Here is a 19,351-nt window from a genome sequence, read left to right as displayed (position 1 = left end):
ACCACATAAGCACTCGAACAATACTTAGGCATGGTAGTGATGACAGAAAATAACAATACCAATTTTTCCCTTCCTCCCCTCCCTTCAGTACCAGGGCAGCCATTGAACTTCAGAGCGGAGCCCGAGTCTGAAACAAGCATTTTACTTTCTTGGACACCTCCGCGCTCTGACACCATCTCCAACTATGAGCTGGTTTACAACGATGGAGACCATGGGGAGGAGGTAAATCAAAGCTCTTCCCATCTTGGCAGTCATGTCTGAAGCATATATATGGTTATAGCTGGCCTTCGTTTTCGAAGGTGATGCTACTGACTGTGAAATCCTGTCCATGCGTGTGAGTGTGGCTGAAAAAAGCCTGTCGTGGCCGACACTCCCTTCTGGATTCTGCGCATAGAAAAGATAGTTTTTTGCTGCTCTAATGCATTTGTCCCAAACAGGGCCCGTCTCAGGGTTTGAACCTGCCTCTTGGTAGCCTAATCTTCACAGAGCCTTTACTCAAGGAGATCAAACCCTCTCCTGCCTGTTCCCTGCCAGGCTCATCTGTCTACTGCAGTGGTTTCCCAACGGTCCACAGCTATGTTGCACTATTTGACACTGTGCTTCACCGGGCCTTTGAATTGTTTATTCTGCCCTCCTGCCTTGTGTGTTCCCCGATTCTGTTCACCATACAGCAGCTGCTTGGTATCCCGCTACTGTCCATTTTCCTCAAATGCCTCCCCCAGAGAAGCTGCGTTGCTGGGACCATTCCTTTGGTGCTGGTGGGCTAACAGTTCCAGCACCTTGTTGGCAATCTTGACCTGCCTTTGGATGTTGAATGTTGTTCATAGGTGATGCTGGTGAAATTGTTCAAGAAACTAGATATGCCTTCTGTAGTAGGTCCAGGTCTCTCAGGCATAGAAATGGTTGATACCATAACTGCCTCATGGATCTTTAACTCGATATGGAGCTTTATGTCTTGTTACTGCCACTCTCCGGCAATCTACCAGAAATCATAATGGGTTGCTCGTGTTGATTTTCTTGGCTATGTGTAACATTTGCCAAGGGTAGGTTTTTACCTAACCTTAATCTCCTTCAGACTAATTGTCGATCTGTAGGGCTTTGTGGATTCTGAGACGTGTTGCGTAATCTTGTCTGTGTGCCTCAAGAGCACATCATCTGTGCATTAGCAGTTCCTGAACCACTATCTGTTCTTGACTTTTGATGATGCTCATAGCTGGATGAGCTGGAAGAGTTTCTTGGTGGGCTGGAAAAGAATTGAGACTCAGGACATCAGATTCTTCATCATGCCTCCAAGCAGGATGGCAGAGGACAGGCTGAACAGAATAGGACAGTGCTTCTTCACTCTAATCGACATCCAATGGGTTAGACAGATCCCTTCAATGGTGACTTGACCAACCAAACTGTCAATAGAGTAGTATTGATCTTGGTGAATTTACCACGACGGCGAAGTTGGTTCAGCACATGCCAGGCACTGCACATTCCCTTTTAAGAGATCTATTATGTTGCGCTTTGGTCTAAGGCCACATTATGATTCAGGTTGAATACATTCTTCAGTAATTGCTCCAAATGGCTCGGTAATGTACAGTCAGTCAGCTCTCTCCTCTTGAAGATGGTTGTTATGATGGCATATTGTAAATATTTTAGCAATAGCCCAAATGTCGAGGAAGAAATTGTGTAGATGTTAATGATTAGGTCTCCTCCATGGGTGTCGATTTCTGCAGGAATGCCATCGGATCTGAGTGCTTTACCATTTCTTGAGGCTGTGTCAGCAGAAAGTACTTCTTCTAAAGTCAAATCTAAGATCTTGCCTTCACATTTTGGTGATTTTCTGTTTCAAAGGGCCTCCCTTCTCCTCAGCGATGAAAGGCACATTCAGAAGATCAATATGGTGTTTTTATCTCCGCAAGATTCACTGTTTGTCTGTGATGGGGGTGGTTCCATCCTTACTCTTAGTTATGCTGTGGTATTATTTATGGGACCTACACAAGAATAGTGAGGAACAAAAGCCTTTAATTTTGTAGGGTTCAATACATTTCTGGTCATGCATATTAGCTCGATCTTCAGATCTCCATTTTGTTATAGTTGCAAAAAGCTGCAAGATGTTGATGTATTTCTTGCTTTACTGCAACGATTTTTTTAATCCCTGAGTCATTTTCATCAGACCAGTCTTAATGTTGTTTCCTTACCAAGCCTGCAATCTTGATTGTTGCCTGGTCGAATGGGTCTCAGAGAAGCAGCCATTAACTGTTCACTTTGTTAATTCTATTTAGTATCCCCCCCCCCTCCAGTAGGTCTGCTCTGATGGTCTCACAGAGTGTCCGCACAGGTTTCTTTTTTCTCCGGGAGCTGGAGAATTGTTTGGATGCCACTTTTCAATGGATTGGCTGTACATGGAGTGTGTGAACTAAAGATTAGTCCTAGCAACTCAGCCCTCTCATCTCTGCAGCGATCAGACATCTTTCATATCACTCAAATGGACAATGACATGATCTATAAGATCAATCAATAAATGGCATTTATTGAGCACTTGACCACTGTATGATGGATAGATTTTGGATGTCTTCCTTTCATTTGGGATGGATGATAGTATTTATTCGTGATTATGGGCTTATTGACCCCTTCACTGAACGGCAATGGAGCTTTGGTTTCTATGTGGTGCTTTTCTCCATGTTTCAGCATCACTGTCCGCTCTTCCATGATAATCCTCTCATCAGCTTATCTTGGAACTGATATAATGAAGGTATCTTGATTCCTATAGAATTCTTCTTCCTCTTTGTCACTTGGGAACGTAAACTGAGATGTGGGGAACTACTACGAATGTGTCAGCTGCCTTTCTGGCTTGTCAAATAGTTTGGTGTAAAATGGTTAACGAGTTAGTAAGGCAGTAGCTCCAGCTCTACTGGGTAATACCATCTGGATACCTGTTACTGAATCCAGGGGAACTCCTCTATTAAGGAATTAGGTTGCCCATGCCCACTCCTTTTCCGAGGCATTACAGGTATTTCTAGACCCCAGCACCACTTTGCAGTTGACATATATAAATAATGTTATGGAGCAGCACTTTTACAATTCACAAAGTAATTACACAATTTCAGTGTCATTTTTGAACCCAAAAGGTAAACTGATATATGAAGCCCTATATACGATGTAGGACTGAAAATCCTAGCCTCGGATTCTGTTCTTTCTGTTCTCCTCCATTTTCCCTATCTTGTTCAAATTAACCCTTACTTTAAATTCTCTGGCAGGTTGTAGCCATACCTTAAATACATTCACATCCATATTAAAACTGAAGTCATAGGATATTTAAACAATGAATATATTATCTGACTGGTTCCAGGAAACCTATTTCTTTTAACGAAATAAGAAATTGGGGGGCCGGGTGTTTGAGACTATAGCGGTTCTTGGAAAATAGTAATCTTCTGCCTTTATTACTTTCATTATTTATTGTCCCTAATATATTTGCTTTTATTCATTATTGATTTAGTCTGTGATTTTGATGAGATTATCACCTGTGTGGTAGGAGCTTTCTGCCCTAGGCAATGTGCTACAACAAATGCGCTGAATATTAATGAAGACAACCAAGTTCTTTTGTTATTTACTCACAGCAACGGATTACTATTGAGCCAGCCACATCCTACCGGCTCCAAGAACTGAAACCAAACAGCTTGTACTACTTTCGTCTTGCTGCTCGCTCACCCCAAGGCCTTGGTGCTTCGACTGCAGAAATCTCCGCCAGAACCATGCAGTCAAGTAGGTGTCTCTCTTTGTTTCCCCTCTGCTGTTCTTTGCACTCACAAGAGGGTCGTGGCCAAATAATTCTCTTCCTTCCCAAAGAAGCCACTCACTTTTTTGTTGTTGTTTGAGTCATTGATTATTGCTCAGTGATTGTGCACAGTGACTTAAACGATAAGAAATCAGCCAGTAATATATCTTGCTAGAAACTCCCTCCATCTAATGCAATTTTGGGTTTCTTCATTACACTGACTAACTTTCCTAAACTACCTGATTTTCAGTGAAGTCAGTAGAGATGTCTGTAAAGAAGGGAAACAGCTGGTAGGAGCTCAGAGACCCTTTTCCTTCATTATAAGAGCCTGTGAACATATAAATGCTAAGAAATGCTGAACAGGTCTTTTGGCCTGCTAAGAATGCATCAGGAGACTCTTTCGTTCTAGTCCCGTGGAGACCACCAGACATACCACTTATGATTTCATTTTTTAGAAAACCCGTGTCCCAGATGTAAGTTCCTTTTTCTCACACCTTTATAGCCAGGAGAAAGCTCAATCCCATTTGGCTGCTTGAGATTGATAGCACATATAGGCAGGTCTTTCAAGAGACTTTGAAACCTGAATCCATAGCATTCATGAATATACATTGACCGGTAATGGAAAATAAAATCAATTGTCTGCTGCTGTAAAATCACAACCCAAAACATCGTTATTTCATGGGTTCATCGTTATTTTCAGAAGCATCCTATTTGGAACTAGAGTGTCGAAGTGAATTTGCATCTTATATATGTTCAGTGATTTTGTACGCCATTATTAGGAATTCCGTGTTCTCAAATTTTTCTGAAAGTTTGGTAAGTCCGTTGGCGCCCTAAATCAAGCTATTTCATTTAGAATGTAACTGCTGGCTCTTCATTGGTGAGATTATTTTAATAATTAAGCCATCTGTGGATAAATTTCCCCCGATCTAAGAGCTTTCTGAGTTCTCTCTGGCACATATTAAAAGCCAGAGAATTATCTATAACGTTATATGAAGTTTGCAAATAAGACCTAAATCATTTAAGTCTCCCTATTCACCTCAGAACATCAACTTCACGTAAATAAAAAGCAGGGTATCCCTCTATACAAAGAAAACCTTTTGCCTTATTCCGAGATTCAGGGTGGCGCCTTTTACCCTCAAAATAAATTTATAAACAGTAGCTAGAATGGTGTTGGTAGATCCAACTTGAAATTAACAGTTCTTTAAAAGAAAAGAAGTAAAAATATTTAAATAGGCAGACTAATAAATGTTTACTATGTAAGATGATTTCTCAAATCATCCATTTAATTAAAATAAATGCTACATGCCCCTATATGATATTATTTCACGGTGTACAAGTCTCTCATTTTATTCATGCTGGCAAAATCAGTGGTAAAACAAATCACATCAAAGTCTCCCTTAGTCTTTTCCATTAAAGAAGCAGCCTCAAGTTCTATGAAGCATGTTTCTTGCGCAAATATTCTAATGGGTCTAAAGGTAGCATTCAGGTTGAAGACTAAATCAGCATTTCCAAAGAATTATGAAAGAGTTCATAGGACTCCATAACCAGTTAGATGTAATTCAGTGTAATATTCATAATAATAATCTGTAAAGTACTTTTGTGGCCTCAGAAGTTGGCGTCTCCTGATGTTTGACTTGAAAATATTTTCCAGTCGATGCTCTGGGCTTCATAACGGGAAGTCCTGTCTGTGAATTACTACACTAACACATTCATTCAGTCAGTCAGTCAGTCAGTCGTATTTATTGAGTGCTTACTGTGTGGAAATCACTGTACTAAGCGCTTGGGAGAGAACAATATAAAAATAAATGGACACGTTCCCTGCCCACAATGAGCTTACAATCTAGAGGGGGAGAATCCAAGGGACGTCAGTGAGAGGGAGAATTCTGTCATGATGACCTTCGCTTCAAGCAATTCCTCCAGGCGGTAGGGCCCATAATTCATTTTTTACCCCTCTAAGTGGATTAAAGTCTCCAGAGTCTTTTCAAGATATTCTAAAGACACTGTCTGTCAATGCCAAAAAAAATTGAAGCTCACCTAATGTTTTTCCATAGGGAGGGGAAGTGCCTTGTTTGGACCAAGTCCGAAAGCCAGTGGAAAATTGTACACCTTTGCTAAACTCCTTGCAGTAGAATTTTCTCCATTAGTTTTTTGGGTCCCAAATACCTAGCTATTCATTGCTTTTAGGAAGCGGTAATCTCTTTGAATTTGCTTGGCGAAGTGTATACTCATGTGATAATAATTCGATTCTTATTGGGCATTTAGCAAGTACGTTAGCTGGCTTCCACATCCTGTTCAAACCATGTGTATTTTGCCAGTAATTGATGCTTATGTGCTTAGTGAAGTGAATTTGCAGAAAATCCATTCTTTTTCAGTTGATTTTCCTGATGGCTCTTTTTTAATGGCTCTTTTATTGCCAAACTGTTAGGGATAGGTGATTATAGATGATTATATCCAAATTTGCTGGTGTGATCTAATTCTTCACTAGCAAAGGTGTCTCAAGAGGAGTTATAAAAATAATGCTGAATGCTGATCTAGGGTAAGTACAAGTTACAGTCAGAATCAACAAGCCTGTCATTTCCCCTGGTAGGTAAACCTTTGACTAAGATTTTTTTCATCTTCTATTGATTCTGCATGCCTACTGTATTTATTGACTACAAACAATGTTGGAATGAAGCCTTTTCATTTAAACATTATTTGTAGTTGACTTGAATCAGGCAGACTCAGTTGTTAAGATAACACAAAAGTAAACCTTTTGTGTTTATTTTTTGTTTTGTTTTTTCTTTAAAGGAGGGCTGGAGGGAAGAGTATCTTGGGCAGCCTAGCAGTTATTGCAAGTTTCAGTTCCGTACCAGAAAAAAAAAGGAAAGCAAAGCATACTGTCCACATTTCGAGACAGTGAAAATCCTAATATCATTTAGGGAGTACACAGTCTACGCAAACTATTCAACTTGCACTAATTGCTGCCATTACAAGAATAGTGGAATAGCCAATCAAATGAATCCAGGGTTGGGGAGGGCATTTTTTTTTTTATTTGGTTTAGAAGAAGAATTTAATCACAGGTAGGTAACTTAATTTGAGGCTTTGGTATTGTGAGGCTTCATTTTCATGTATTTCCCCTTCACCCATTTTTTTAAATCATTTTTTCATCAAATTCTTCATTTTCAGTTGATTCATGTTAACAAGCCAAGGTGCATATGTTTATCTGGAATTTTGTTTTTTTAGCCTTCAAAGCTTTATTCATTTTGTGGCCCTTTTAATTTATTTATTATTTTACTTTTTCTTTTGTTTATTATTTTTTCCAACCACTCCTGTCCTTTCACTCAAACCCTTCTTTAACCCACTGCTGAAATAAGAGCCGTCAGCTCCTCCTCAAGACATTAGTTGCACCAGCCCAAGTTCTACTAGCATTTTGGTAAGTTGGCAACCTCCACCAGTGGAAAAACAGAATGGCCTTATCACTGAATATTCCATCAAGTACATTGGAATGGACGGGGAAGATGACAAGCCCCATGAAATTTTGGGAATCTCTTCGGACACTACCCAGTACCTTTTGGAACAGTTGGAAAAATGGACTGAATATCGGATTTCTGTGACAGCCCACACTGACGTCGGACCCGGCCCGGAGAGCTTATCAGTAATAATTCGGACCGATGAAGATGGTACGTTGCCTCCGCTACATCCGTTTGCATCTTTCTGACTTGCTCTCGATCTGCTGTCTCTGTATAGGCTAAAATCAGTATTCCTTTTTTCTGCTCATCTTTTTTCCAACATCGCTGTTACCCAACTTCGTTCAATGTGTTTACCAGAGGCCTGTCGTTGCTACAGCTTAGCTATGTCTTGTTTCAAACACAAAGACCTTTTTTGTTTTTTGAAAGAACAGTTTGCTACTTGCAACCAAGCCACTTCTCTACCCTTCTTCTGCCCTAAATCACAACACTCCGCTCTTGGAAAAATCTGCCTCTTTTTTTTTTTAATATTTTTCTCTTCCACCTACAAGTTTTGATCTTCTTGTTGCTGGGTGTCATTTTTGTCTTGAATCTTTTGGAGATACTGATGCTCTACACTGTGTTTTTTATTTTCATCTGTTGGTTTGGATTCTCTCCGGTTTGAGGAAATAAAAGAAGATGGCCCATGTAATCAAGCATCTTTTTGTTCCTCCATGGAAAAAAAAAAGAATACAGTTTTTTAAAATATATATTATTTCAATAGTGCAATACCTCTTTGTATTTTAATGCTTTGAATCTCAAAGCATCTTCCTTGGCTTTTGTACATTTTTACATGTTTTTCTATTTCTCTGATACTCTTTTTTCTTCCATTTTTTTTGCATCAGTCATGTTTTTTGATCTTTTCGCTGAAAGGTAGAGCAGATTGGTTGAGCATTTTCATTGATTGAAACCATTTGTATTCTTCAAAGAAAACTTAGTGGGTCTGCCCATTTTTTTTCGTAAATAAAGAAAAGCTCTGACTGGGTGGGACAAGTGCCTGTAATTCTGTTTTATCCAATGATGTTGTTCCAGTTCCTAGTGGTCCTCCTCGCAAAGTCGAGGTAGAGGCTGTCAACTCTACATCTGTTAAAGTGTCATGGCGCTCACCTGTGCCCAATAAGCAGCATGGTCAGATCCGAGGATACCAGGTGCATTATGTGAGGATGGAAAATGGCGAGCCCAAGGGTCAACCCATGCTGAAGGATGTTATGCTGGCTGATGCACAGGTAAATCCTGAATGGGCTGTTGTACTTTTCTCGTAGGTATGGAGATGTAGCGAGGACATTCAGGATACATATCAGATAATTATCCACCTTCCTTTTACTTACCTCAGCCTAAAGCAAGCATGTTTTGGAATTATTTGGAACATTTACAAGAGGACTATGTGCAGGTTTTTGAAGTTTCTGACAATCCTGAACCCAAAATGACATACTACATTTTAAAAGAAAAACGATATATCAAATCTCTGATTATAACAAGTCATGCTATTAACGCACAGAAGTGCCCAGCTGGTTGGAGACTTGATCTAGTGGTAAAAAATATATGACTGAAGAAGCAATTTAATCAAATGACGGAGGAAAAAATTATACTCTGCAATTTTAGGGCAGAGATTCGGAGATGTCCTTGAGTTCACCACCCAGCTTACAACAATCACATTTCTTTGGCTCAGTCTGGTGGAGAACATCTTCCAATGAAAAATGTCACCATTAGTCAAGAGTGAAAGATGAAATAGTCTTTAAAGAGTCCCACAGTTTATATGAGGAATGGATTCACAGCCCAGTACAGGTTAATGATGATAATTGGGCTTTAGAGTTCCATGGCATCTTTCCTCTGTCTAGATTCAAGGACTTTGATAAATATTGAGCAATATTCTCCCAGTGCATTAACTTAGTCTCTTTCAGTGAAGGTAGGTACTCCAGGAAGTTGCACTAACTCTTTCAGGCCATTAAATATATTTCTACATCAGTGCACAAAATGGTCTAAAAGACTCTAAGCAATGTCACAGAGTACCTAACCTTCCCTCACGGTATGTCTCATTTCCTATGAGAATCTGAATCATTGTTCAAATGCCCTCCCACCATTTCTGATAACTTCTTTCCCTGAGAACTTAAGGTAGACTTTTGTTCATTCAATATTCCCGAACTGCTAATGTATAAGGAAAGAGAACTCTGCCAGCTCCTTTAACGATTCATTTCAGTGTTTTATACAAATATTTATCAGGTTCTTTTAACCTGATTCTTTTATGGAGTGTTCTCATAGCTTAATCTGAATAAATCCATTACTGCCTATGTTTTGTTTGTTATTTTTGGCAATCTACAACTATGGGAAAGGAAACAACTTGCCATAATGCTTCAGTCTTCCAGTTGTTTGCCCAGATTTTTGCTTTACACTCAATGCGACTGCAATTCAGACTCCATTTTAACTGTAGACTGTGGAAGTCGTGAGAGATCTGCAGTGCCAACTCCTCCAATGCCAAATCGATTTTTTTTCCTCCCATTTTTGAGGCTTTCATTTAGCTATTAATGGATCATTTCCCCCTTAGTTCATTCTGGCCCCTTCGTATACTTTGTCAAATTGATATGTGAAAGTTAATTGGTGGTGCTAAAGCTTCAGTAGATCTGTAGGATTTAAATAATAACGATGGCATTTATTAAGCGCTTACCATGTGCAAAGCATTTTATCTAAGTAGGTGAATTGCATTAGGTTATGTAGGTTAGGGCTGAAGAGAGGGTGCAATTAGAACAATTAACCTCCATTTAGGCTTCCCAAGTTTACTACGGAGGGGTTTGTTTGACTCTCAAGTTACCTACCACTTGACCAATTGGAGAGATCTAAGAGCTCACACATTTTGGGCCTCTCTTAATACTAGAACAATTTTATGAGATTATTTACTACAGAGGATTTTGAATCTCATGTTGTCTCGTGTGTGACCAATCAGAGAGATCTAATAGCACGCATGTTTTGGGTCTCTCCTAATACTAGAATCATTTTATGAGATCATTCCCTTGTACGGAAGGCTTCCCCCCAGCTGAAAGAGTTTAAACAGGTGGGGATATGATAGGAAGAAGAGAGCTGATAAAATCCAACTCTGTCCAGTGAGTAAGGTCGTCTTGGGCTTCGGAGGCTGCCTCCTGAGGAAATATCCGGATTGAAGCACCGCCAGGAGTTAGCTAACGGCTTCCATAGATAGGGTCTTCATTCCTCATGATGAAAGGGAGAAGAGGGTTGAGAAAGTCAAACTCTGTCCGGTGAGATTTAGCGGAGTCCTCTTGGGCTTCAGAGGCTGCCTCTTCAGCGGATGTCTGAACTGAAGCATTGCCGGGAGTTAACACAGCTTCCATAGATAGGGCCTTTATTCCTAATCATGAGAAGTCCCCTCCTGAGCAGGGTTCTTTGGGAACAGCCCGAACCCTTCAGCCCTGATTTTTTCCTCACTGGAATTTTGAATAACCGACACCTGCACCAATGATATTCCAATATGCCAGCTAACAAAGCTTTTGCTGTAACTACAGTTCCAGACGGTATTTATCTCCATTCGCTTCACAGAAGGAGAAAAAAAAAAACCAACTCTGCAAACAGATATGGATTTGAAATTAAAATCTTCCCATTTTATGTTTCACAGTCATTCTAATTTTGTAAGCCTTTAAAAAGAAAGTTTAACTAAGGAAGGTAAAACTGCCTCAGTGAGGCTGCAAATTTTTCTTCATTCTTTTTTTTTTCCCCTCTCCAACTTTCTTTACCCTCAATCAGTGGGAATTTGATGATACTGCTGAACATGTGAGTAACAGTTGACTGGCCTGATGAAAACAGACTGTGTAAATGTCTGTGTGTGTGTGTTTTTAACCTTTCTATATATTCTTTTTAAAATGTTTTTTGTTGTTTGCAAAGATGCATGTACTAACAGATTTTTGAAGTTATGGCACTTTTTTTTTATTTTGGCTTTGATTTGATCCCCGGATTTAGCATGGTGCAGAAAAGTCCAAAAGGAATGTCATGGATTTGTGTGGTCATTTGTTTCAATGGCTGTTACTAACTTTGCCGCCGCAATACAAGCAGAGAAAGTGTGTAATTAATTACTTATTGACGTCATTTGTTAAGCGCCTACTATGTGCCAAGCACTGTTCTAAGCACTGGGGTAGATACTTGTAATCAGGTTGTCCCACGAAGGGCTCACGGTCTTAATCTCCATTTTATGGATGAGATAACTGAGGCACAGAGAATTTAAGTGGCTTGCCCAAGGTCACGCAGCTGACAAGTGGTGGAGCCGGAATTAGAACCCACGTCCTCTTATTCCCAAGCCCGTGCTCCTTCCACTAAGCCCCTTTGCTGTATTAAAAGAAGATAGTAATTGTGCCATTTGTTAAACACTTCCTATGTGCTGAGCTCTGGGTAGAAACTTTACAGTTAAATCAGGCATTGTCCCTGCCTCGCAAAAGGTTTATAGTCTAAAGGTGGAGGAGACAGCAGATATTTCCTCCCCATTTGACAGTTGAGGAAACTGAGGCGCAGCAGGTGGGTGGCAGAATCAGGATTAGAACCCAGGTCCCCTGACTCCAGGGTCCATGGTCTTTCTGATAGTCCAGGCTGCTTCTCTAGGTGTTTTAAAGTGGGAAATACATTGCTTGAATTTCCTTAACAAATAGTTTTCCTCAGGTTTCATTGCACCCAATAGGGAACACGCTCGTTAGAACAAATAAAAGCTCTAGTTAAGCACTGCAATCAGCAGTGTTTCTCTAGTGCCCTAAATCCAACGAGATAAACCAACGGAAGATGCCATGTCACACTTTGAATTTCTTTGAGTGCATATATTTTTGGTACGCGTAACCCAGTGGCAACTGAGATGCACATGGAACACCATACCACTGGCATTCGTCCAAGCTTCTTATTATTGGAAGGTCATTTTCAAATGATTAGATGTTGTTTTACATTCTCTGTAATTTAGGTGAAATCCTTTCAGGAAGCTGAAAATCAAATTTCTTTCTTCCAAATTAAGTCTATTCATTTGGGGGAATATTTTGAGCAGAGGCTCAGATTGGTGCCGATTTTAACTGTAGTGGTCGGCACTCCCCACTGAAGATTTCAATAGGTTTCCAGAAAGCTCCTTGCTGTTATTGCCCACACTAGGACTAAATTTCAAAACTTCACTGTATTTTGCCCATTACAATTTGGCACAAACAAGCCCCACTTTATCCTGCTCAATGTGGCACATCCATTTGACACACCTCTTTCGGTTTTGCACTGGAGCACAATTCAATTGTCCATTCGTTTATTTGTCTCTTTTCATTCTGTAAATATAATAATCACGACATTTATTAAATGCTTCCTATGTGCAAAGCACTGTTCTAAGCGCTGGGGAGGTTACAAGGTGATCAAGTTGTCCCACAGGGGGCTCACAGTCGTAATCCCCATTTTACAGATGAGGGAACTGAGGCCCAGAGAAGTGAAGTGACTTGCCCAAAGTCACACAGCTGACAGTTGGCGGAGCTGGGATTTAATAATAATAATGATGGCATTTGTTAAGTGCTTACTATGTGCAAAGCACTGTTCTAAGAACTGGAGGGGTACAAGGTGATCAGGTTTTCCCATGTGGGGCTCACAGTCTTCATCCCCATTTTCCAGATGAGGTAACTGAGGATCCGAGAAGTTCCAGCTTCTAAGATTGAGTGTGTTTGTAAGAGTGAATGCCGTCAAGTCCTGCCATAGTCTGAAGTAGGAAAGAGAAGGGTGTTGGTGTCTCAACAGTGGTCCTGGTTACAGGAGATAATAATAATAATAATAATAATAATAATAATAGTATTTGTTAAGTGCTTACTATGAGCAAAGCACTGTTCTAAGTGCTGGGGGGATACAAGGTGATCAGGCTGTCCCAAGTGGGGCTCACAATTTTAATCCCCATTTTACAGATGAGGTAACTGAGGCCCAGAGAAGTGAAGTGACTTGCCCAAGGTCACACAGCAGACACGTGGTGGAGCCGGGATTTGAACCCATGACCTCTGACTCCAAAGCCCGGGCTCCTTCTACTGAGCCACACTGCTTCTATGATGGTGGCATGCCCAGGGCCACACTAAAGTTGATTTATTCAGCTCTGCAGAAAATCCGCAGTGATAAGAAAGTGGGAAAGAATCTGAATCCTCCTCCAGGGCAAAAGTCTGTGGAATAATTGGAGGGGCTTGACATTTCCCAACTGGCCGTCGACGATCTCAGGTACCCATCGGTCCAATTAGGGTCCGAAGGTACTTACAAGTAGCCCACTGTTGGGTAGGGACTGTCTCTATATGTTGCCAATTTGTACTTCCCAAGCGCTTAGTACAGTGCTCTGCACACAGTAAGCGCTCAATAAATGCGATTGATGAAGTACTCGGGTCCAAATAGCAGTGGGCCCTGAACACCAGAAGATACTGCTGGAAGTATACAATGTATTACATTATATATTGAAATTATACAATGAAAGGATACAATTATTGAGAAGCAGCGTGGCCCAGTGGAAAGAGTGCGGGCTTTGGAGTCAGAGTTCACGGGTTCAAATCCCGGCTCTGCCAATTGTCAGCTGTGTGACTTTGGGCAAGTCACTTCACTTCATTGTGCCTCAGTTACCTCATCTGGAAAATGGGGATGAAGATTGTGGGCCCCCCGTGGGACAACCTGATCTCCTTGTAACCTCCCCAGTGCTTAGAACAGTGCTTTGCACATAGTGAGCGCTTAATAAATCCTATTATTATTATTATTATTATTATTATTATTATTATTCAATGGCCTTTTCAGAGTTTCCTCATGAAGCCACTTAGGGTTTATCCTCATATGACATTCAAAATGAATCCCGAAGGCATTAGGCCAGGTTTAGCCACTGGGCAGATCTCAGTCTGGAGCGTGGTTCTCTAAAATAGAGACCGTAGCCCATCCCCAACAGAGAAGCGGCGTGACTCAGTGGAAAGAGCCCGGGCTTTGGAGTCAGAGGTCACGGGTTCAAATCCCGGCTCCGCCAATTGTCAGCTGTGTGACTTTGGGCAAGTCACTTCACTTCTCTGGGCCTCAGTTACCTCATCTGTAACATGGGGATTAAAACTGTGGGCCCCACTTGGAACAACCTGATCACCTTGTATCCCCCCAGCGCTTAGAACAGTGCTTTGCACATAGTAAGCGCTTAACAAATACCATCATTATTATTATGATGATGATCTCCTGTAACCAGGACCACTGTTGAGACACCAACACCCTTCTCTTTCCTAGTTCAGACTATGGCAGGACTTGACGGTTTTCACGCTTACAAACACACTCAATCTTAGAAGCTGGAAGGAAAACTCCAAATGAAATTTCACCCACAGATTGCTCCCTGGACACTGTCCATTGCTTGCCATGCCTGCAGAAGGACACAAAGCATGCGCCGAGTAGTTTAGTGATGCCCGTGTTCTTGAGTAGGGTCAACGTTGTGATGCAGTTTCTTGCTACCTTGTGTCATTTCAGGACATGATCATTTCTGGACTACAGCCAGAAACGTCTTATTCTCTCACCGTGACAGCCTACACAACCAAAGGCGATGGTGCCCGCAGCAAGCCCAAACTGGTGTCGACCACCGGGGCAGGTGAGCACTTGTGTACCGTTGCGGTAAGTGCCGGGGTAGATGAAAGGTAATCGGCATCAGACACGGTCCTCGATGATGCTTGCAGTGCAAGAGGTAGAGAGATCAAGTATTTGAACCCCATTAAACAGTTGAGGAAACGGAAACAAAGAGCACTCAAGTTACTTCTCCATGACCATGCTTAAGAGAAGCGGCGTGGCTCAGTGGAAGGAGCACGGGTTTGGGAGTCCGAGGTCATGGGTTCTAATCCCGACTCCGTCGCTTGTCTGCTGTGTGACTTTGGGCAGGTCACTTAACTTCTCTAGACTGTGAGCCCACTGTTGGGTAGGGACCATCTCTATATGTTGCCAACTTGTACTTCCCAAGTACTTAGTACAGTGCTCTGCAAACAGTAAGCACTCAGTAAATACGATTGATTGATTCTCTGTGCCTCAGTTACCTCATCTGTAAAATGGGGATTAAGACTGCGAGCCCTACATGGGCAACCTAATCACCTTGTATTCCTCCCCCCCCCCACGCTGCTTAGAACAGTGCTTCGCACGTAGTAATAATAATAATAATAATGGCATTTACTAAGTACTTACTATGTGCAAAGCACTGTTCTAAGTGCTGGAGAGGTTATAAGGTGATCAGGTTGTCCCACGGGGGGCTCACAGTCTTAATCCCCATTTTACAGATGAGGTAACTGAGGCCCAGAGAAGTGAAGTGACTTGCCCAAAGTCACACAGCTGACAATTGGCAGAGCCGGGATTTGAGCCCATCACCTCTGACTCCAAAGCCCGTGCTCTTTCCACTGACCCACGCTGCTTTTCTAAGCGCTTAAGCGCTCAGTAAGCGCTTAATAAATGACATCATTATTATTATTCTTATTATTACCATACAGCAGATCAGTAGCTGAGTGGGATTAGAACGTGGGTCTTCTCGGTCCTCATTTTATGTTCTTTCCACTAGGCCTAACAGGGCTTTAAGCATACTGAATGTGTATAATAATAATAATAATAATAATAATAATAATAATAATAATAATAATAATAATGGCATTTATTAAGTGCTTACTATGTGCAGAGCACTGTTCTATTATAGTACAGCTTTTCTCCAGTTGAGGCTCTCAGGTCCCTTGAGGACCCTCGAGAGTACTTCAGAGCTTCCCCAAGGTGAAAAGTAGCCATATGCTCATTGGATGCAGGTCCATCCTAGTCCCAGTTCCCACTCGTGAGAGGTTTGGAGATTTGCAGGAAATAGATTGAGAATTTCAGTGGAAATACATTGCTTGCTAATGAGATGCGTGCATTGCAGCGTATTAACTAAAAGGTTTCTCCTGTGTGGTATAGGAAAGCTCAGTGTAATTTCTAGAAAACCTTTGGTTCTAGTTATCATCGTGGAAATGAGGGACAAAGGCCGCAAGAATAACTTCAATCCACAGATTAATCCTCAAACGTAATTCAGATCACCGCTTCAGTTTCTCCCTCAGGAGTAACATTGACTAATTCAAGTTCTTCCTTTTTCGTACCTACCCACCCGTGGGGGTGGGGGTGCCCAAATAATTGCAAGTTGGATGTGAAAGTTGTTTCCGATCCTGTAGAGGTTAAGGTAGATGGGGGTGTTTCAGGCTCTCTGTTTAGGATTGCAATGGAGTGAAAGATTATATTTACTGACCTTTGGTCAGACACCATTGCAAGGCTTTTTTCATAACCCTGTCCCAAAGTTAATCTATAACTTTACAATTGTATTGAATCCATTACCTTCCTTCGTGTTGCAATCCTAGGCGTTAAAACGTCCGTCCATCGCTCTTTCTCGCCCTTTATCCTCATCCCTCCCTTTCCCTTTTTCACCTCCAAGCGTTAGAGTAGAGTTTCTGGAGGATGAGGAGTGGGAAGAACTATTTAGGAAGTTTGGGCGAGGAAGAGAAGAAAAAGGGGGCTCAGTCTGGGAAGGCCTCCTGGAGGAGTAATCTGTTCTGAGCCTTCAGGCAGCAGATTACATTTGAAGGTCACTAAGAGCTCCCATCATCAATAGTTGCTAGAAGACCAGACGTGGCTACCAGGGGGAGCAAAAGAAGCTGTGATAGTTCCAGCAAAACTCCCCATTTGCTTGAGCTTATAACCTTATCATTCTAATTCACTCAAAACTGAAACTTGCTGCCAAGGACCAGTTATGGCCTGTCATGTCAATCAGATGCAGATTATGCGGGGGAAGCAAATCAAAAGGCATGTAATATTAGGGAAATGTTGTGGTGGCTTCAGTATATCATCTAGCTTCAGTTCTGTTACTACATCACATCGTGTTTTGTCCATCTCATAATATGAAGATGTTGATAGGGTTTCGAACATTTGTAGAATTCATTCAAGATTTCTAGTCACAATTTCAGGAAGGAGCGTGCTGCCAGGAATGCTTGCAGTTTTAATGGAAAGAAACGGTGTGGTGGGGGGAGCGTTTTCCTCTAGACCCTTCTTGAAGAGAGCCTCTTGGAGCATAAAAATCAAATATGCACTCTTTTTGAAAGCAAGAGCTGCAATCCACTTCAATGCCAAGCTGTCGAGCAAAACATGCTTCAGTCAAGGAATTCTGCTCTCAGTCTTTGTGTTCCCCCCACAGTACTCAGGCTACTCCAGCGGGGAGTAGATTTTCTGAAAGCAGAGAAACTGGATGCAGGTTCAGGAGCATTGTGGGGATAGTGGCATGCCTCTGAGGAACTTGAAATACCCTCCTTCCCATCCTCTTCCTCCACAACCATTTGGAAAGGCATCAGTGATTTTCAAATGATATCTAAGTACAGTACAGTAATCATTCATCACCCTGATCCCCAGTATTCCAAACACAAAGATCTGGTCCTGAAAGCATAACACAAGATACTGAAACACCTCGAGGCTCGAGGATGAGATTCACGGCCATTATTCTGAAGGGACAAAGAAAAATGCTCTTAAATTACCGCAGGACAGATTACTTTCATATGTAAAGAACTTCTGACTACAAGTTTTTGACTGTGTGGACCAAATCCTAGCAGCAGCTTGTAAAACATAAGAGGACTTGATCTGAATGTTAAAGTTGCAAATGATATCTGAGTTCAACATTTCTAGATGGATGTCCTCTAGACTGTGATCTCGTTGTGGGCAGGGAATGTGTCTGATGTTATATTGTAGTCTCCCAAGTGCTTAGTACAGTGCTTTTCACACAATAAGCACTCAGTAAATACGATTGAATGAATGCCCCACTGGCACGTCAAGATCAATACATTCATAACTCTATTGCACTCTTTCAAGCTCTTAGAACAGGGCTCTGCACTTCCCTCCCAAATCATCTGTCCTCCTAACTTTCCCATCACAGTTTTTATGTTATGGTGGTGTTGTTCAGTGGTTTGTATGTGTCAAACACTGTTCTAATTACTGGGGTAGATACAAGTTAATTAGGTTGGACACAGTCCCTGTCCCGCATGGGACTCACAGTCTATGTTTGAGGGAGAGCAGGAGAACTGAGACACAGAGAATCAATCAATCAATCAATCAATTGTATTTATTGAGCGCTTACTGTGTGCAGAGCACTGTACTAAGCGCTTGGGAAGTACAAGTTGGCAACATATAGAGACAGTCCCTACCCAACAGTGGGCTCACAGTCTAGAAGGGGGAGACAGAGAACAAAACCAAACATATTAACAAAATAAAATAAATAGAATAGATATGTACAAGTAAAATAAATAGAGTAATAAATATGTACAAACATATATGCATATATACAGGTGCTGTGGGGAGGGGAAGGAGGTAAGACGGGGGGATGGAGAGGGGGATGAGGGGGAGAGGAAGGAGGGGGCTCAGTCTGGGAAGGCCTCCTGGAGGAGGTGAGCTCTCAGTAGGGCCTTGGAAGAAGAAGAGAAGTTAAGTGACTTGCCCCAGGTCACCCAAGGGGCAGGTGGCAGAGTGAGAACCCAGGTCATCTAAATCCCAGGCCCGTGCTCTTTCCACTGGACCATGCTTCTTCTCAAAAGTTGGCGGCGGTGCCATCTTCCTCTTCTCTGAAACCACAACTTCGGTATTATCTTTCACTCCTCCCTCTCGTTCAACACCCAAATTCTCTCTGCCCCCACATCCCGTCAGTTTTTCCTCCACAACATTTCCTGGCTCGGCCTCCTCCTCTCCATCCAAGCAACCACCCCACCTGGTCCAGGCACTTCTTGTATTCTGGTTTGACTACTGTATCAGTTTCCTTACTGGCCGGTCGCATTCCAGCTCGCAGTCTTTGTTTCTGTGGAGAAAACCTACTCATCTCTCCCGTCTCTGACCTCTTGCTCAGTTCAGTCCCCCATGCTTGAAACTCCCTCCCGCTTCAAAGTGAATTAGACCGCAGCGCTCCTCTTTTTCAAAGCACTTCAGAAATCACAACCACTCCAGGAAGCCTTCTCAAATTAATTTCAAAATTCCCCTGTCTGTATCCCCTTACTTCCTGTTCAGCTTCTACACACCATCTAAGCACTCGAGTCCTCACAATTTTCCATAGTATTTGTGTACCTGCCCTACGTACACCAACTGTTAAGCA

General features: G+C 41.8%; 1 protein-coding gene across 42 annotated transcripts in view; it reads left to right on the top strand.

Annotated features, from left to right (window-relative positions):
* Positions 1–19,351, top strand: part of PTPRD (protein tyrosine phosphatase receptor type D) — a 1,852,740-nt gene that overhangs the window by 1,678,860 nt on the left and 154,529 nt on the right. For 21 of the 42 annotated variants that reach the window (XM_038769706.1, XM_038769707.1, XM_038769724.1 and 18 more), the window contains 6 exons: positions 89–222; positions 3,606–3,750; positions 7,117–7,422; positions 8,281–8,474; positions 10,999–11,025; positions 14,710–14,827. In XM_038769706.1, the coding sequence (XP_038625634.1) occupies positions 89–222; positions 3,606–3,750; positions 7,117–7,422; positions 8,281–8,474; positions 10,999–11,025; positions 14,710–14,827 (924 nt within the window). The remainder of the gene's footprint in view (positions 1–88; positions 223–3,605; positions 3,751–7,116; positions 7,423–8,280; positions 8,475–10,998; positions 11,026–14,709; positions 14,828–19,351) is intronic. The other 21 variants (XM_038769739.1, XM_038769738.1, XM_038769749.1 and 18 more) reach the window with 4 other exon arrangements.

The sequence above is a fragment of the Tachyglossus aculeatus genome, chromosome X4 (genome assembly GCF_015852505.1).
Source record: "Tachyglossus aculeatus isolate mTacAcu1 chromosome X4, mTacAcu1.pri, whole genome shotgun sequence".
NCBI lineage: Eukaryota > Metazoa > Chordata > Mammalia > Monotremata > Tachyglossidae > Tachyglossus > Tachyglossus aculeatus.
This window is presented reverse-complemented; position numbering and strand designations above follow the sequence as displayed.